Raw genomic sequence first — 12,577 nt, 5'->3', positions numbered from 1 at the left:
CCACGTCCAAGGAACATATGGCTGAGGGCATTGTCAAGGGACCAATGACGAGCTGCTCAAGAAGGCCTGCTAGGCTCCTCAGTGGACAGCACAGCCACAGGCTGCAGCCACGTGGGCCTGGTCTGAGGAAAGAATGCCTCTGAGGTCCTAGGCAAAGAGCCTTCTCCCGCCTCTTGAGCTTGCAGAGGTGATGAAGCCTCAGGACTCTGAAGATAGTGCCAATGAACCAGCAGTGCGGCGAGGACACCAGGTCTACCTCTAGGGGCCTCTTCTCCCCAGGCAAGGGCATCCAAGCCTCTTTCTGCTTGCTGCCTCTTCCTCTCAACTCCAGGCTTCCCCTTCCCTGGAAAAGGTCCTGCTTACCATGCGTCTCTTCAGACTCTTGCTTACCAGGCTGTGTGCTCTGCTCTTCAGCTAAGAACTTGGCCCAGCCTGCCCTTCAAAAGCACAAGATTCTGAGCACCCTCAGGGCCAAGCCATTCCTACTAGCAAGCCACAAGGAGAGGAAGGAGTAAGATCTTAGAGCAGCCTGTCAGCAAGTCACACAGCACCACCCCAACCCCCTACTCACCCCCTACGGCCCCCAACTCTGAAACATACACACTCACCAGCCCGTGCTCACACACAGGAGCCATTTGTCTGACTCCAAGTCTTCCCAGCCGAAGGCCAGAGGCCAAAACCACAAGAAGGCAGGATCCAGGATCTTTGCTGGGTTTGTGAAGCCTTCATGAACCATACCCCGCCGCTCCCAAATCTCACACAGCCTTTTGGAGACTTGTAGTCAGAGTCAAAAAGAACTCTTCTGCCATTTACAAGTCTTGTCACAGGTAAAATAAAGTCACAGATGCAAAGGGGGCAAAAGTATTAAGTGATAAACTTAACCAAGGAAGTAAAAGAACTTCACAGTAAAAACTTTAAAACACAGATCATATTCCTGAACTGGCAGACTGCTATGGAAATAGTTCTATTGACTGAAAGAAGTCTACAGATTTAACTCAATCACTACCAAACCTCAACTATATTCTTCAAAGGATTAGAAAAGGCAATCCTCACAGCCACATGGTCATACAAACGACCCCTAACAGCCAAAGCACTCCTGAACTCACTGCTGGAAGCACCACACAATACCTGAGCTCCATTATACTATGGCACAAGAGTAGAGCTCAGTGGTATTGGCACAGACAGTGGACCAATGGAAGAACACAGGACACAAAAATAAGCCTATACAGTTACTGTCACCTAATGTCCTCCAACAGTGTCAAACACATACTAGAAAAAAGGCCTTCTTTACCTAATGCTGCTGGGAAACGGGAAGGCCACGTCAGAAGGATGCTAGATCCGAAGCTGCCATGCTGCACAAAATCATCCAGACATGAAAAGACTGCAGTAGTCTAAGATCTTCGAAACTACTAGATAACTCTTATAATCAGTCAAGTTCTTTCTGAAAGAGGACAATTGCACTGGAAATAATTCCAAAAACTGTTAAGATGAAATTAAAAAGCTTCTCCACAACAAAAGAAACAATCAGCAGAGTGAAAAGACAACCAACAAAATAGGGAGAGGAAAAAAAATTCCTTACAAACCATGCACGATTGGGGATTGATGTCTTAGATGTATAAAGCCACAAAAGTAAACACCAAACCAGACATGGAATCTACAAAGTGAGTTCAAAGCCAACCCAGGCCTGGGCCACAAGAGACCCTGCCTCCAAAACAAAAGTTAAACACATACATAAATAATCAACCAATCAATGAATAAACTAATAAACAAAAAGAGTTTTCAAAGAAGTACAAATCATCAGTAATTGAAGTGTTCAATATTCTTTGCCATCAGGGAAAGACAAATTAAAAACTGCTTTGAGATTCCATCTCACTGACAATCATACAGAGGCAGCAGTCTGTAATCCCAGCATTTGGACACAGAAGGATCCTGAGTTCAAGGTCAACTTCCACTACATAGCTAGTTCAAGACCAACCTGGGCGACATGAGACCCTGGCTCAAAAGTGGGTAAGAGATTCTGGAGAAATGGCTCTGTTCTTAATGACTGGCTCTTTGGTCTCCCCACCCCCGAAGGGAGGAGCAGTCCTGTTAGGCCACAGAGGAGGGCTTTGCAGCCAGTCCTGAAGATACCTGATAAAACAGGATCAGATGAATGGGGAGGAGGTCCCCCCTATCAGTGGACTTGGAAAGGGGCACGGTGGAGATGAGGGAGGGAGGGAGGGACTGGGAGGGAATGAGGGATCGGGACACGGCTGGGATACAGAGTTAATAAAATGTAACTGATAAAAAAAAATAAAAAAATAAAAATAAAAAAAAAGAGTAAACACTCTTTACTCCCGGAAAGGGAGTTTAGTTCCAGCGCCCACATCAGAGGGCCCATTACTAAAGTTCCTGGCATATCTGACCCCCTCTTCGGCCTCCAGGGCACCAGCACTGCACAGACCTGCACGGACCACACACTACACCACATAAATAAAGATGAAATAAATCCACCTTTGAAAAAGAAAACCCAAGAGAAAAACAAAACACAAGAAATGATAGCGAGGACATGGGAAAGAACCCACACCTGGCAGGCCACTTGAGTCATGGAAGTCGGTATGGAGGTTCCTCAAAACACCCCACGACCCAGGTAGCCACTCTTGACTAGACACCCAAACAGGTCTAAACCATCACACCACACAAACACACGCACATTCACATTTCCTGCTGCACTAGTCTGAGAAAGGAACCAGTTTATTCATAGTCCACATACGAACAGCTAAGGAAAACGTGAATTATACAGACAGTGGAATTTAATTCAGCCATAAAAAATAAAATAAAATAAAATCATGGCATCTGGAGCAAAGTGGATGGAACTAGAAATTGTTATGTTAAGCAAAACAAGCCAGACTCTAAAACACAGACACCAAATGTTTTCTCTCCTATTCTAAATGTGCGTGCATTTTGGGGGTGGGCAGAGAAATGAAACAAAGATGAGGACCGTAAGAGTCAAGGAGGAGATCCTCGGGGAGTAGGTGTGGGGAAGGAGGGTAATGGAGTATCTGTGAACCACGCAGAAACGGAGACTACTTGGGAGGAGGAAAGGGACCAACGAGCAAGGGGAAACGTGGACAGGAGCAGTGGAGAGGACAGTAATACAACAGAGCAGAGTAAAGCGGGCCGCCACACCCATGTGAAAATGCCCTAATGAAACTACTTTGCATGCTAAATTTAAGAATTAATTTTAGGAAAGTGGCTCAGTAGTTAAGAGTGCTTCCTGGGGCTGGGGAGATGGCTCAGCAGTTAAGAGCACTGGCTAAGGGGAGCAAGATGGCTCAGTGGGAAAAGGTTTCTAATCTAAGCCCAAGGTCTTGAGTCTGATCCCTGGTTCCTCACATGCTGGAAGGAGAAAACAGACAGCCAAAAGTTGTCCTCTGACAACTGACCTCCACAATGCTCCATAGTGCCCTCCCTCATTCCCACATAAAGAGCACAGGCTACACTTCAAGAGGACCCAAGTTCAGTTCCTGGCACTCACACAGCAGCTCAGAACCACCTGTAACCCCTCCTCAGGAGACCCAGCACCCTCTTCTGGACACTGCGGCACATGGTGCACAGACATACTCGTGGTAAAACATCCACACACAGAAAATAATAAGATAAAAAACTCAAGTTCTTCTGCTCCTCTAGGCCACCCAAGTTTGATTCCCGGCACCCACAGCAAGAGGCTCTAACTGAGGAGACCTGGCACGGTCTTCTCCCTCCACTGGCTCTCCCTGTGGCTGACGTTGCCATGCCTACCACAACACACTAAAACACATCCCAAAGGTTCAGGGAGCAGTCCTGAATGTCTACTTGACTGCAGATGGCTTCTTCTGCCTCAGTTTCTCTTCTAACTGACCTGTCAGACACTGGGGTTCTCACAACCATCTTCCCAGGGTTATTAACTTTTAGAAAAACTTGAAAATCTCTTGTGCTTACTTGAATCTGAACTTTCGTAAAAGGAATGAACTCAGAACAGCCAGATGGAAGAAATGCAGAGTACAGTAGGTGGGGGAGGGCATGCCACCCACCCAGCACCTCCATTTTTTCACCAACCCTGAAGCTCACCAAGACCTCCCAATGTCACTTAAGGGAGGAAAGACGGGTTGCATTATGCACCTATGGCTGATTAATTCCCTGGCTACAGGTAACTGAGCTTAAGCTCTAGGCTCTCACTTTTTCCCTTCTTCCCTCCAACTGGATAAAATTCCACCCCTCTGGCAAACACACCCTAATTTAAGCATTTTCCTCCACCACTCTTGAACATAAGCTGGGTTTAAAAGGCCCTTATGACAAGAGACTCCTTTACTCTTAGCATTCTAGTCACCTTGGAAATGGTAGGTGCTTTTTACATTTATTTTATTGTGTGTGTGTGTATACATACATATATACATACATATATATATATGCATATGGGGGCGCACACACACTAGAGTGGAAATGTGGAGGTCATAGGACAACTTGCAGAAGTCAGTCTAAAGTAGACTATCTCACCCAGCCCATCCCTCAGATGAAAAACCAAAACAAGAAAGTGCATGCAGGCCCAAACTTCGGTGTCCTGACTCCTAGGCTAATGAGCTCGGCCACTCTGCTGCCCAGTAAAGACTTTACTATTCGAGGTAGGTTTTCCGAATATCCTCACCTCCATTAGACGAGGCTGACGTTCCATGACCATCCAAAGCAGAGCACTTCCTACACTACCAGACTTAGCAAGAAAGGAAATGATGCTGTAAGCCAGCCACTCTTCACATTTACATCACAAACCTCAGACAATCTCAAAAGGGCACCTAAGGGCTGGTGACACGGCTCAGCTGAGAAGCATCTGCCACCAAATCTAACAACCTGAGTCCAATCCCTGAGACACACGTAGCGGGAGAGAATGGACACCCCAAGTTGTTCTCCCTCTCCTCCCTCTTCCTTTTCCCCTCTCCACCCCACACAAAAGCTTTTTAAAATGGCACCTGAAAATGAAACCAAAGTTTTTATTACATTTTCCACAAGTTGTCTGACTTCCTAATTTAAAAAACAAAAGCCAACTGAAACTACTGCTCATTTTTGAATCATTAAAGCTAAGTGAGAAAAACACAACATTAAAGTATCATATTAAGTCTCACTGAAAGTGAGTGAAATCCCACAGCACTCCATCTGCATCAAATGCTCCCAACCTGTGAGGCAGCATCAGTTTCTGCTGTAAAAACAAAAAGCATATGTCAATCTCCCCAGAGAGGAAGCAGCAACAGAAAGGGGGCATGGATTTAACGCCAGCAATACTTCAAAGCCTGCATCCCCCCCAGTAAGACTCGGGTAAGACACTGCGGCCCACGGGGTCCCAGCCTGTGATCACAAGTTTAAGGTCAACCTGGATTATGTCACATAAACACATAAACACACACACACACACACACACACACACAAGCCTTAGCTTGCTAGCTAGCCCATGCTAAAAAAGTGAATGTGTACCAGAACACAGAACCCTCGGGTCTAATTTTTTTAAAAAGGCAATTTTCTCTTCCAAATGTACAAGTAGAAACTAACCATGGCACCACACCACCAGCAGCCCCAGGCCACTAGTTTGAGCTGAGGCACACTTCTGTGCTCCTCACTGAACTAACAGCTCAAGCTTACTAGGTTGAGGAGAACTGAAAGGAATTCCTTAGCAGCATTCAACTCTGAAAAGCCAACGCTAACAAAAGTATAAACAGGCCATGACAGACACTACTTACCACTCACCGAACCTGCTCACAATACCCAACACTGATGGTTCCAGTGGTCCACTAACGGCTTAACTCTTGAGCCTGCTTGGGCTTTTATTTTAATCCCTATACCCACCGCAGGAAGACTTGGAAATACAGGACTAACTGATAAGTCAGAAAAGCCTGACTCTTGGTCCTAAAACAAGCACATAACTAAGACAAAGGTATTTCCCTTCAGCCTCTCATTCCACACTTCCAGGAGACTGTCAAGTCAGTGATCTCAGCAGGACACCAGAGCAATGGACACCCCACTGCCTGATCCTTTTATCGTCCCTAAGCAGACGTTCTGCAGTAACTCCTGTTAAAGCATACCATTTGTGTGCGGTACTGCGCTTAAAGACACTGAAGAACAATGACCAGTGGAAACCCCACAGGCTTTGCACTTGTCATTCCCTTGGCTGGAAACACTTCCCTTGTGGCTGGCTCTTTCATGTCCACCAATCTCAGTGCAAATGCCAACAGAGGATTCTTTCCTAAACACACTACCTAGAGGAACCAATCTGTTCCCAACCGCCTGTTCTAGCCCACTGTGTGACTTCCCTGTCCTCTAGCCACGCTTACTGATTCCCTTCTTTACTGTCCTGACTCGTCTGTAGCCTACAGACAGGAGCCCACGGCCTGGACAGAGAAGTGGATGCACAGTAAATAGTTGTTCAAAAGCAAACAGTATCACAAAGCCGGGCGCATGCGCATATTCCCCGCTCTCAGGAGTTAGAGGCAGGACGACAACAAGTTTAGGCCAACCTGGTGATCACAGTGCTTCCCGGTGAGACCGGTCTCAAAAAAAAAAAAAAAAGGAACGTGATTACTCCTCACTCTCTTTAGTCACACAGCAGCACTACTGTCCGCATAACTAGAGCCAGATGGATGCTGCCTTCTCAGTGAAAATTCAGAAAGTGTTGAAGATGCAAGAATAACTTGGTGTCCCTTTACTGACGATCGGAAGCTACCATGCACCACCGCTGGGAAGTGGGCAACGTCAAACCCACAGGGGCGTCTATCTGACTCTACTGTGCACATGGCCCTTAATACACCGTTTCTTAGCTACCTCATACCTGTGAATGGTAAACAAGGGTATCTTAACTACTTAAGAACACGGTTGTTCTGTTTGTCCCTAAGTAAAGTAAGCACATACAGAACGAAGAAAGTCAAAGCTGGCTGTGCAGTGCACAATTGTAATCCCAGCACTCAGGAGGCAGAGGCAGAAGGACTGAGATTCTGAGGTCACTGTAGTTGGAGGGTAGCCTAGGCTACATGAAACTTTGTCTTAAAAAAGAAAAGAAAGAAAAAAAAAAACGAGCAAGTCAACATCAGCCGGCTACTGTCCCCACACAAATCTCAAAAGAAACATCATTCTTAGCTCAGAAGACCAAAATATACCTAAGTAAAATAAACTCAACTATAGGAAGAATCTTGTACAGGCTAAACTCCAAAGAAAAATTCCACAAAACTACCTGGAAGGAAATTTACAATTTACAACACATGGCAGCATGAATCCTATGGAAACAGAAAGCTGTGGTCACTCACTCAGCCTTTCAGGCGTCCCTCTGTCTGAGACAGTGAGAGGCAGATGCACAAAACGATCAAGGGTCCTTTCCTCCTAGGAGGGGGTCAATCCAACCCGGAGGCCTTCCATTCGCCCGCACAATAAGGTGCACCACTTCCCTATCTGAGGAATGCACTTCGTCTACAGCTGTGAAAGCCAAGCTGTCATGTGCGCCTGCCTAAGGAGATACGCAAACATACCAGATTTCAAAGTTATAGAAGGCTCTGTGCCCAAAACATAAAGGAAACTTGGTCAGTAAAGCCAAAAAAGACTATTCTAAGTCCCACTAACTGGGATGGCTGAGCCTCACCTAAGGAGCATCTGCAGACAAAGTTCTGTCACGGCTAAAGTAAAGTCCAGCAAAGCAGTCATACCCAGAGCTGGGCGCTTCAGCAGCTTCAGGAATAAGATCTGATTTGACAGAGACAGTCAATTACTCAAGCTGCATTTTGCCCGCCTGCACCTTTGCTCATCTGATGCCAACTCAAAAACACAGAAACCTGTCATTTTTCCCTCAGCCTTTTTTCTATTTTTTTTTTTTTTTTTGTAACAAGACGCCTCCAAAGTGCTTCTGTCAACGTACTGCCCCACTTCCTCTTTCATGATACTCCAGCATAAACGTTCTTGCCCCCAATCTAGACAGTACACACAGCCACTGGCACCAGTCATTTTTAAACTTGGCTCTCAGAGACCAGAAGAAACAGACTCTTTATGACCCTACAACATTTTCTTTTACCAGAGAGAAAAGAGAGGGAGAGTCTTAGAAAGACAGAACTATTCCTTCCCACTGCAAAAAAACAACCCTCCACCTTCAACCATTTTTGACCCTCAGATCAGTCCAGTCCACAGGAACTTGAATGCTCCCACTCAAAAGCACACACCTTACTCATGTTCCAATTCCTGCACCCTTCCAGAAGGCCAAAGAAAGCAGCACCGTTTTCTACCTTATCAGCCTGCCTCTTTCTCTCTCTCCTGAAAAAGAGCTCAACCCTCCTTTGCAGACTTCTCACAAAGAAGTTCCTAGCAACACTGGAAACAATTACTCTTCAAGAAAATGCAACTTTGCTTAGCAAAAGAGCTTTTCTGAGATCAATTTGCCATTGGTCAATTTTTCATTCCAGACAAGGCTTGTAAACTTGGCACAAATCTGCTGCTGGTACCTCACCCACCCAACCCCCTGCCGTGTAGTCAGCGCATGTTGCAGTCCATGCCCAGGACAGACTGCTCAAATCACACAACAAAACACCGCTATGTACACAGCAATCAGAAACACCAAACAGCACACACAACCACAACAGCAGCTACCAACAAGTCATGGAACAGCATCTAATCTTTTCTCAAGTACAGTCAGCTTCACTTTACTGTAATTTGCGGCCTCGAATCACTGGCCCCACCCTTTATGTCAGAAAGTAATACCCCCAAGTCCCAAGTCAGAGGCCTCACAGCACAGCTTACACTAGCACTTGTGTTGGGGCAGGCAGACCTGGCTTCAATTTCAGCTCTGCCTCTGATTATTAATAAAAGGTACGTGTCTGGGTAAGCTAGGTTATCTGAAGCTCAGATCAGACATCTCCTTGCTAGTTGATATAAGTGAGAGGATATGAGGACAGAACCCAGCTGAGGATGTAATAGTGTCCACAGGGGAAGTAATCTGTGAGCAGCACAATCCCCTCAGAGAATCCAGATACCCTGGAGGCTTCCAACATTGTCAAAAGCAAAAATCAGTTCGGTTTCTTACAACATCCCGCCTACAGAAAGGAGTCCTTTAAATTAAGAAAAAGTCAAGCCATAGTAAGAAAACTAAAAAAATCTCCTGTAGGCCACCAAAACCACATAAGACAGCTAAGTGATACTCTGTTCCTGTAATGAAGAGAACCAGTACAAAGGAAAAGGGTAATGAAAGAGGAAGCATTTCAGGGAAATCCTTTCAAGAGTCAAAATTTCAAAGAGAGAAAACTTGCACCTTGGAAATTCCCTACTCCCTGAACCTAATGAATTCTAACTGTCTATATAAAATAGAAAAGGCAATATTGACCATCCCAAGAATCTCACTTGGTAGCTGGTTATTATCTAAGAAATGAATGTATCAGAATTAGAGGAACTGGAGAATGAGTTTATACAAACAAGCTGCAGAATATTCAAGTTTGAGAGTTGCACATGTGTGCACATATGTAGAACATGTGCCTGAGGACCCATGCAGAGGCCAAACAAAGATGCTGGAGCACAGAAGAGAACATGTCTTCCTCTATTGCTCTCCACCTTATTCCCCTGAGAAAGGGTCTCTCGCTGCACCTAAAGCTTGATAGCTTAGCTAGGCTGGCCAGCCAGCAAAATCCAGGGAATCCAGGGTTCCCCACTGAGGTTACGGAAAATGGAACAGCCACGTCCAGCTTTAACGTGGGTGCTGAAGTTTTGAAACCAGGTCCTCATGACTGAACAGCAGGCACCTTTGTCCACTGAGCCATCTTCCTGGTCACCCCCCATGCCCACACAGCACAGTAATCCTATGAAAGACGATGGGACAGCAAAAAAGAATGTTTTATAAACTAGATTTTTGAGGAAAAACGTCTTCCACTCTGGAGGGAAAAGTCGGAGTTAAGATATGAAAAGCAATCTAAAAGATTACAGCCACCTCAACCAGAAAATCTGTTAACAAGCAAAAAATGTCAGATTTCAAGATGTGGAAGGATAAAAAGAAGAGACAGTATAAGAAAAACAAATTTGTTAGTGCGGAAGTGGGAAGTGATGGAGTTCGAAATCCAGAATGAAGAAAGTGAAGTATGCAAGTGGGTAGGATATAGAGCGCCACACAGGGAATCGGAACACCTGGGCTCCTGTCATTGGCTCCACGCCAAACCGCCATGTGCCCTCAAGGCAAGTTACTGGCCCTCTTTACAGCAGTCTCCTTATCCTCAGGAAGTGAGAAAATGCTGCTTAATATAAAATCCCTGGCAGAATACATTTTTAGGTCAAAAGTACCCAAAGATCAGCGGCTTTCAAGCCTACAAACTAGACACAGATAAAAGGGGCAAAGAGATGAGAAAACTTTGAGTAAGTAACTGAAAGGCAGTAAGAAGAGAAAGGCTTCATGACAGCCAACCATTCCTGGGGTTCCAGGAAAAGATGTGGGGGGATAAAAAGGAGAGTACCGAAAACACTGCGTACTGGTCTGTGCATGTCAAAATGGGCAGAAAGGGGGGGATGGGAGAACTAGTCATGAACTATCTCCGTTAGTGAATCCGTAAGAGATCTGCTTCTGGTAAACAGTCAGGGGCTCCGAAAGCCGCCACCACCACGAAAATCCCTGGGACCGAACCATGACAGGGTGCCCGGGAGGCAAAAGTTGGCGCCGGGTTCTGTCCGGTGAGGATTCGGATAGTAGGTGGAGAGTGAGGAAGCAGCAGAGGAAAGGCGAACTGAGACCATGCAGGCTGACGGGAGGGGAAGGAGTCAGTGCCTGACTCCCGCTCCACGGCGGCAGGGGGGTCCGGGGCCCCGCTCTCACCATCTTGACGATGCCCCGCTGCACGGTGGGGACCGCGGGTCCCCCGGAGGAGCCGCCGCTCTGCGCGGAGGAGGCCATGTGTGGAGCTGGAAAGGCAGCAAGTGGGGCGGCCGGCCGGACTGGAGGTGTCAGGGCGGGAGTCGGCGCTGGCGAGAGGCTGCCGCGACAAGGAGCAGGCGGGCGACAGGTACCGTCGGCGGGCTGGATGCAGCGCCGGGCGCACACCGGAGCAGCGGCGGGACTAGGAGCAAAAGGGGAGACGCGATCTCCGCCGCCGCCACACGTTCTACTCGCGCGCAAGCGTGCCAGAGCGCCACCGCCCTCCGGCCAATCAGCGTCCAGAACCCGCCGGACCCCAAGCCAATAGGCACGCTGCTTACGAAGCCCCGCCCCCTGGTCCCAAACCGGGTGGGGAGCTCCAGGAAGCGCTGAAAGAGCTGATTTGCCGTGACGGGCCAAGTGTGGGGCGGAACTTCCGGGGAAGTCTGAGTCGGTGGTGTCGGGAGGTGTAGTGGGAGAGAAAGGACACGTCAGCATCTGTCCGTGGGGCGCGGGGAGCCATGGGAACCCCGGAGGCGGGGCCGGCCTCGCCCTCCCGCCTGGCCCCGCCCCCGCCCCGCCCCTCAGGCGGCCGAGCGCCCACGTGTACAGCGGGGTTCCGGAGCCGGACGCCGGAACTGAAGGACGGGGGCTCGGCTGCGGTGGGGGCCGTCCTGAGGGAACGCCGGTGCCGCCGGCTCGCGGAGTAGAGGGAACTTTGGAGCGTCGCCGTCAGCGGGCCACCTGCTGCTGTTAGTCTGGACCCGGAAGGTGGCCGCGGCTCTCTCCCTGTCCGCAGTATCGCTGGGCTCTAGGGCTTTTGAGTCCCGCTAACGCTGACGGAAGTAATAAGCGTCTCTTAGAAGGGTGACGCGTCCTGGGCAGTGAGGAGGAGGGCCTCGTTTTTCAGCTCCTTCCCTGCCGCTGCCACGGAGGTTAGGAAAAGCCGTGGGGTATGCCATCCCAGGGCTGGGCGGGAGACAACCCCTTGCCTCACTTCTGACCACAGCGGTTTAGGTTGCCAGCTGGGTGTGGGACAGCAAAGTCACATTCAAGAGAATGTTCAGACTTCATGATCCTGGAGTGCCTTCTTAGAGCACAGGTCCTTGTGTGTGTTATTTAGTCATGAAACCTGGCCCTACCTTGAAGACACTACTCCCTCTATAGCTTTTTTTAAGAAGTTGTTTGCATGACTCATATCAGGGTGAGGTCTTGGGGTCAGCATCTTCCTGGATCTCCAAATCCAAGTCTGTACCTTGAGTTCACGCTATTCAAAAAAGAAAACGGGTCTTTCTGTGTACACTCCACCGGATTATATATGTATTATCGGCATTAATGAGACCTTACCCAGTACCCTGTTTTCTCAGCTCCAGGTCCTCGTCTTCAGTGAATTTGACCTTTGCCACAGTTGAGCAGCTCTCTCTAGGATATTTGAGGCAGTATAATTTATAATTGAAACTGTGGTTCCAAACAGCTCATTTTCTGATTGCTGTCCTTTTCCCCACTCATCCAGTCAATTCTCTCTTACCTTGCATTAACTTTCTATTTCTACACAACCATTGACCCTACTCGTCAGTACTAACAACCAAATTATAGAGCATAAACATGCACAAGAAATGCCTTTTCCCTACGGTATAGAATTTTGTCCTTGGGAAAATCCTACAAAGCGCATATTCATCTGTTTCTTCAAAGGAGGATGTCTTGTTTTCCTCT

At 47.6% G+C, this 12,577-nt stretch overlaps 1 protein-coding gene across 1 annotated transcript in view; it reads right to left on the bottom strand.

The window, feature by feature from the left end:
• Nucleotides 1–11,135, bottom strand: part of Snd1 (staphylococcal nuclease and tudor domain containing 1) — a 399,985-nt gene extending 388,850 nt beyond the window's left edge. The window contains exon 1 of the mRNA XM_060374009.1: nt 10,826–11,135. Within this exon, the coding sequence (XP_060229992.1) occupies nt 10,826–10,903 (78 nt within the window). The 5' untranslated portion in view covers nt 10,904–11,135. The remainder of the gene's footprint in view (nt 1–10,825) is intronic.
• Between the last annotated feature and the right edge of the window lie 1,442 nt (nt 11,136–12,577).

Source organism: Meriones unguiculatus, chromosome 21 (genome assembly GCF_030254825.1).
Source record: "Meriones unguiculatus strain TT.TT164.6M chromosome 21, Bangor_MerUng_6.1, whole genome shotgun sequence".
Lineage (NCBI taxonomy): Eukaryota > Metazoa > Chordata > Mammalia > Rodentia > Muridae > Meriones > Meriones unguiculatus.
Note: the sequence above shows the minus strand (reverse complement) of the source record. Positions and strands in the feature narration are given on the sequence as shown.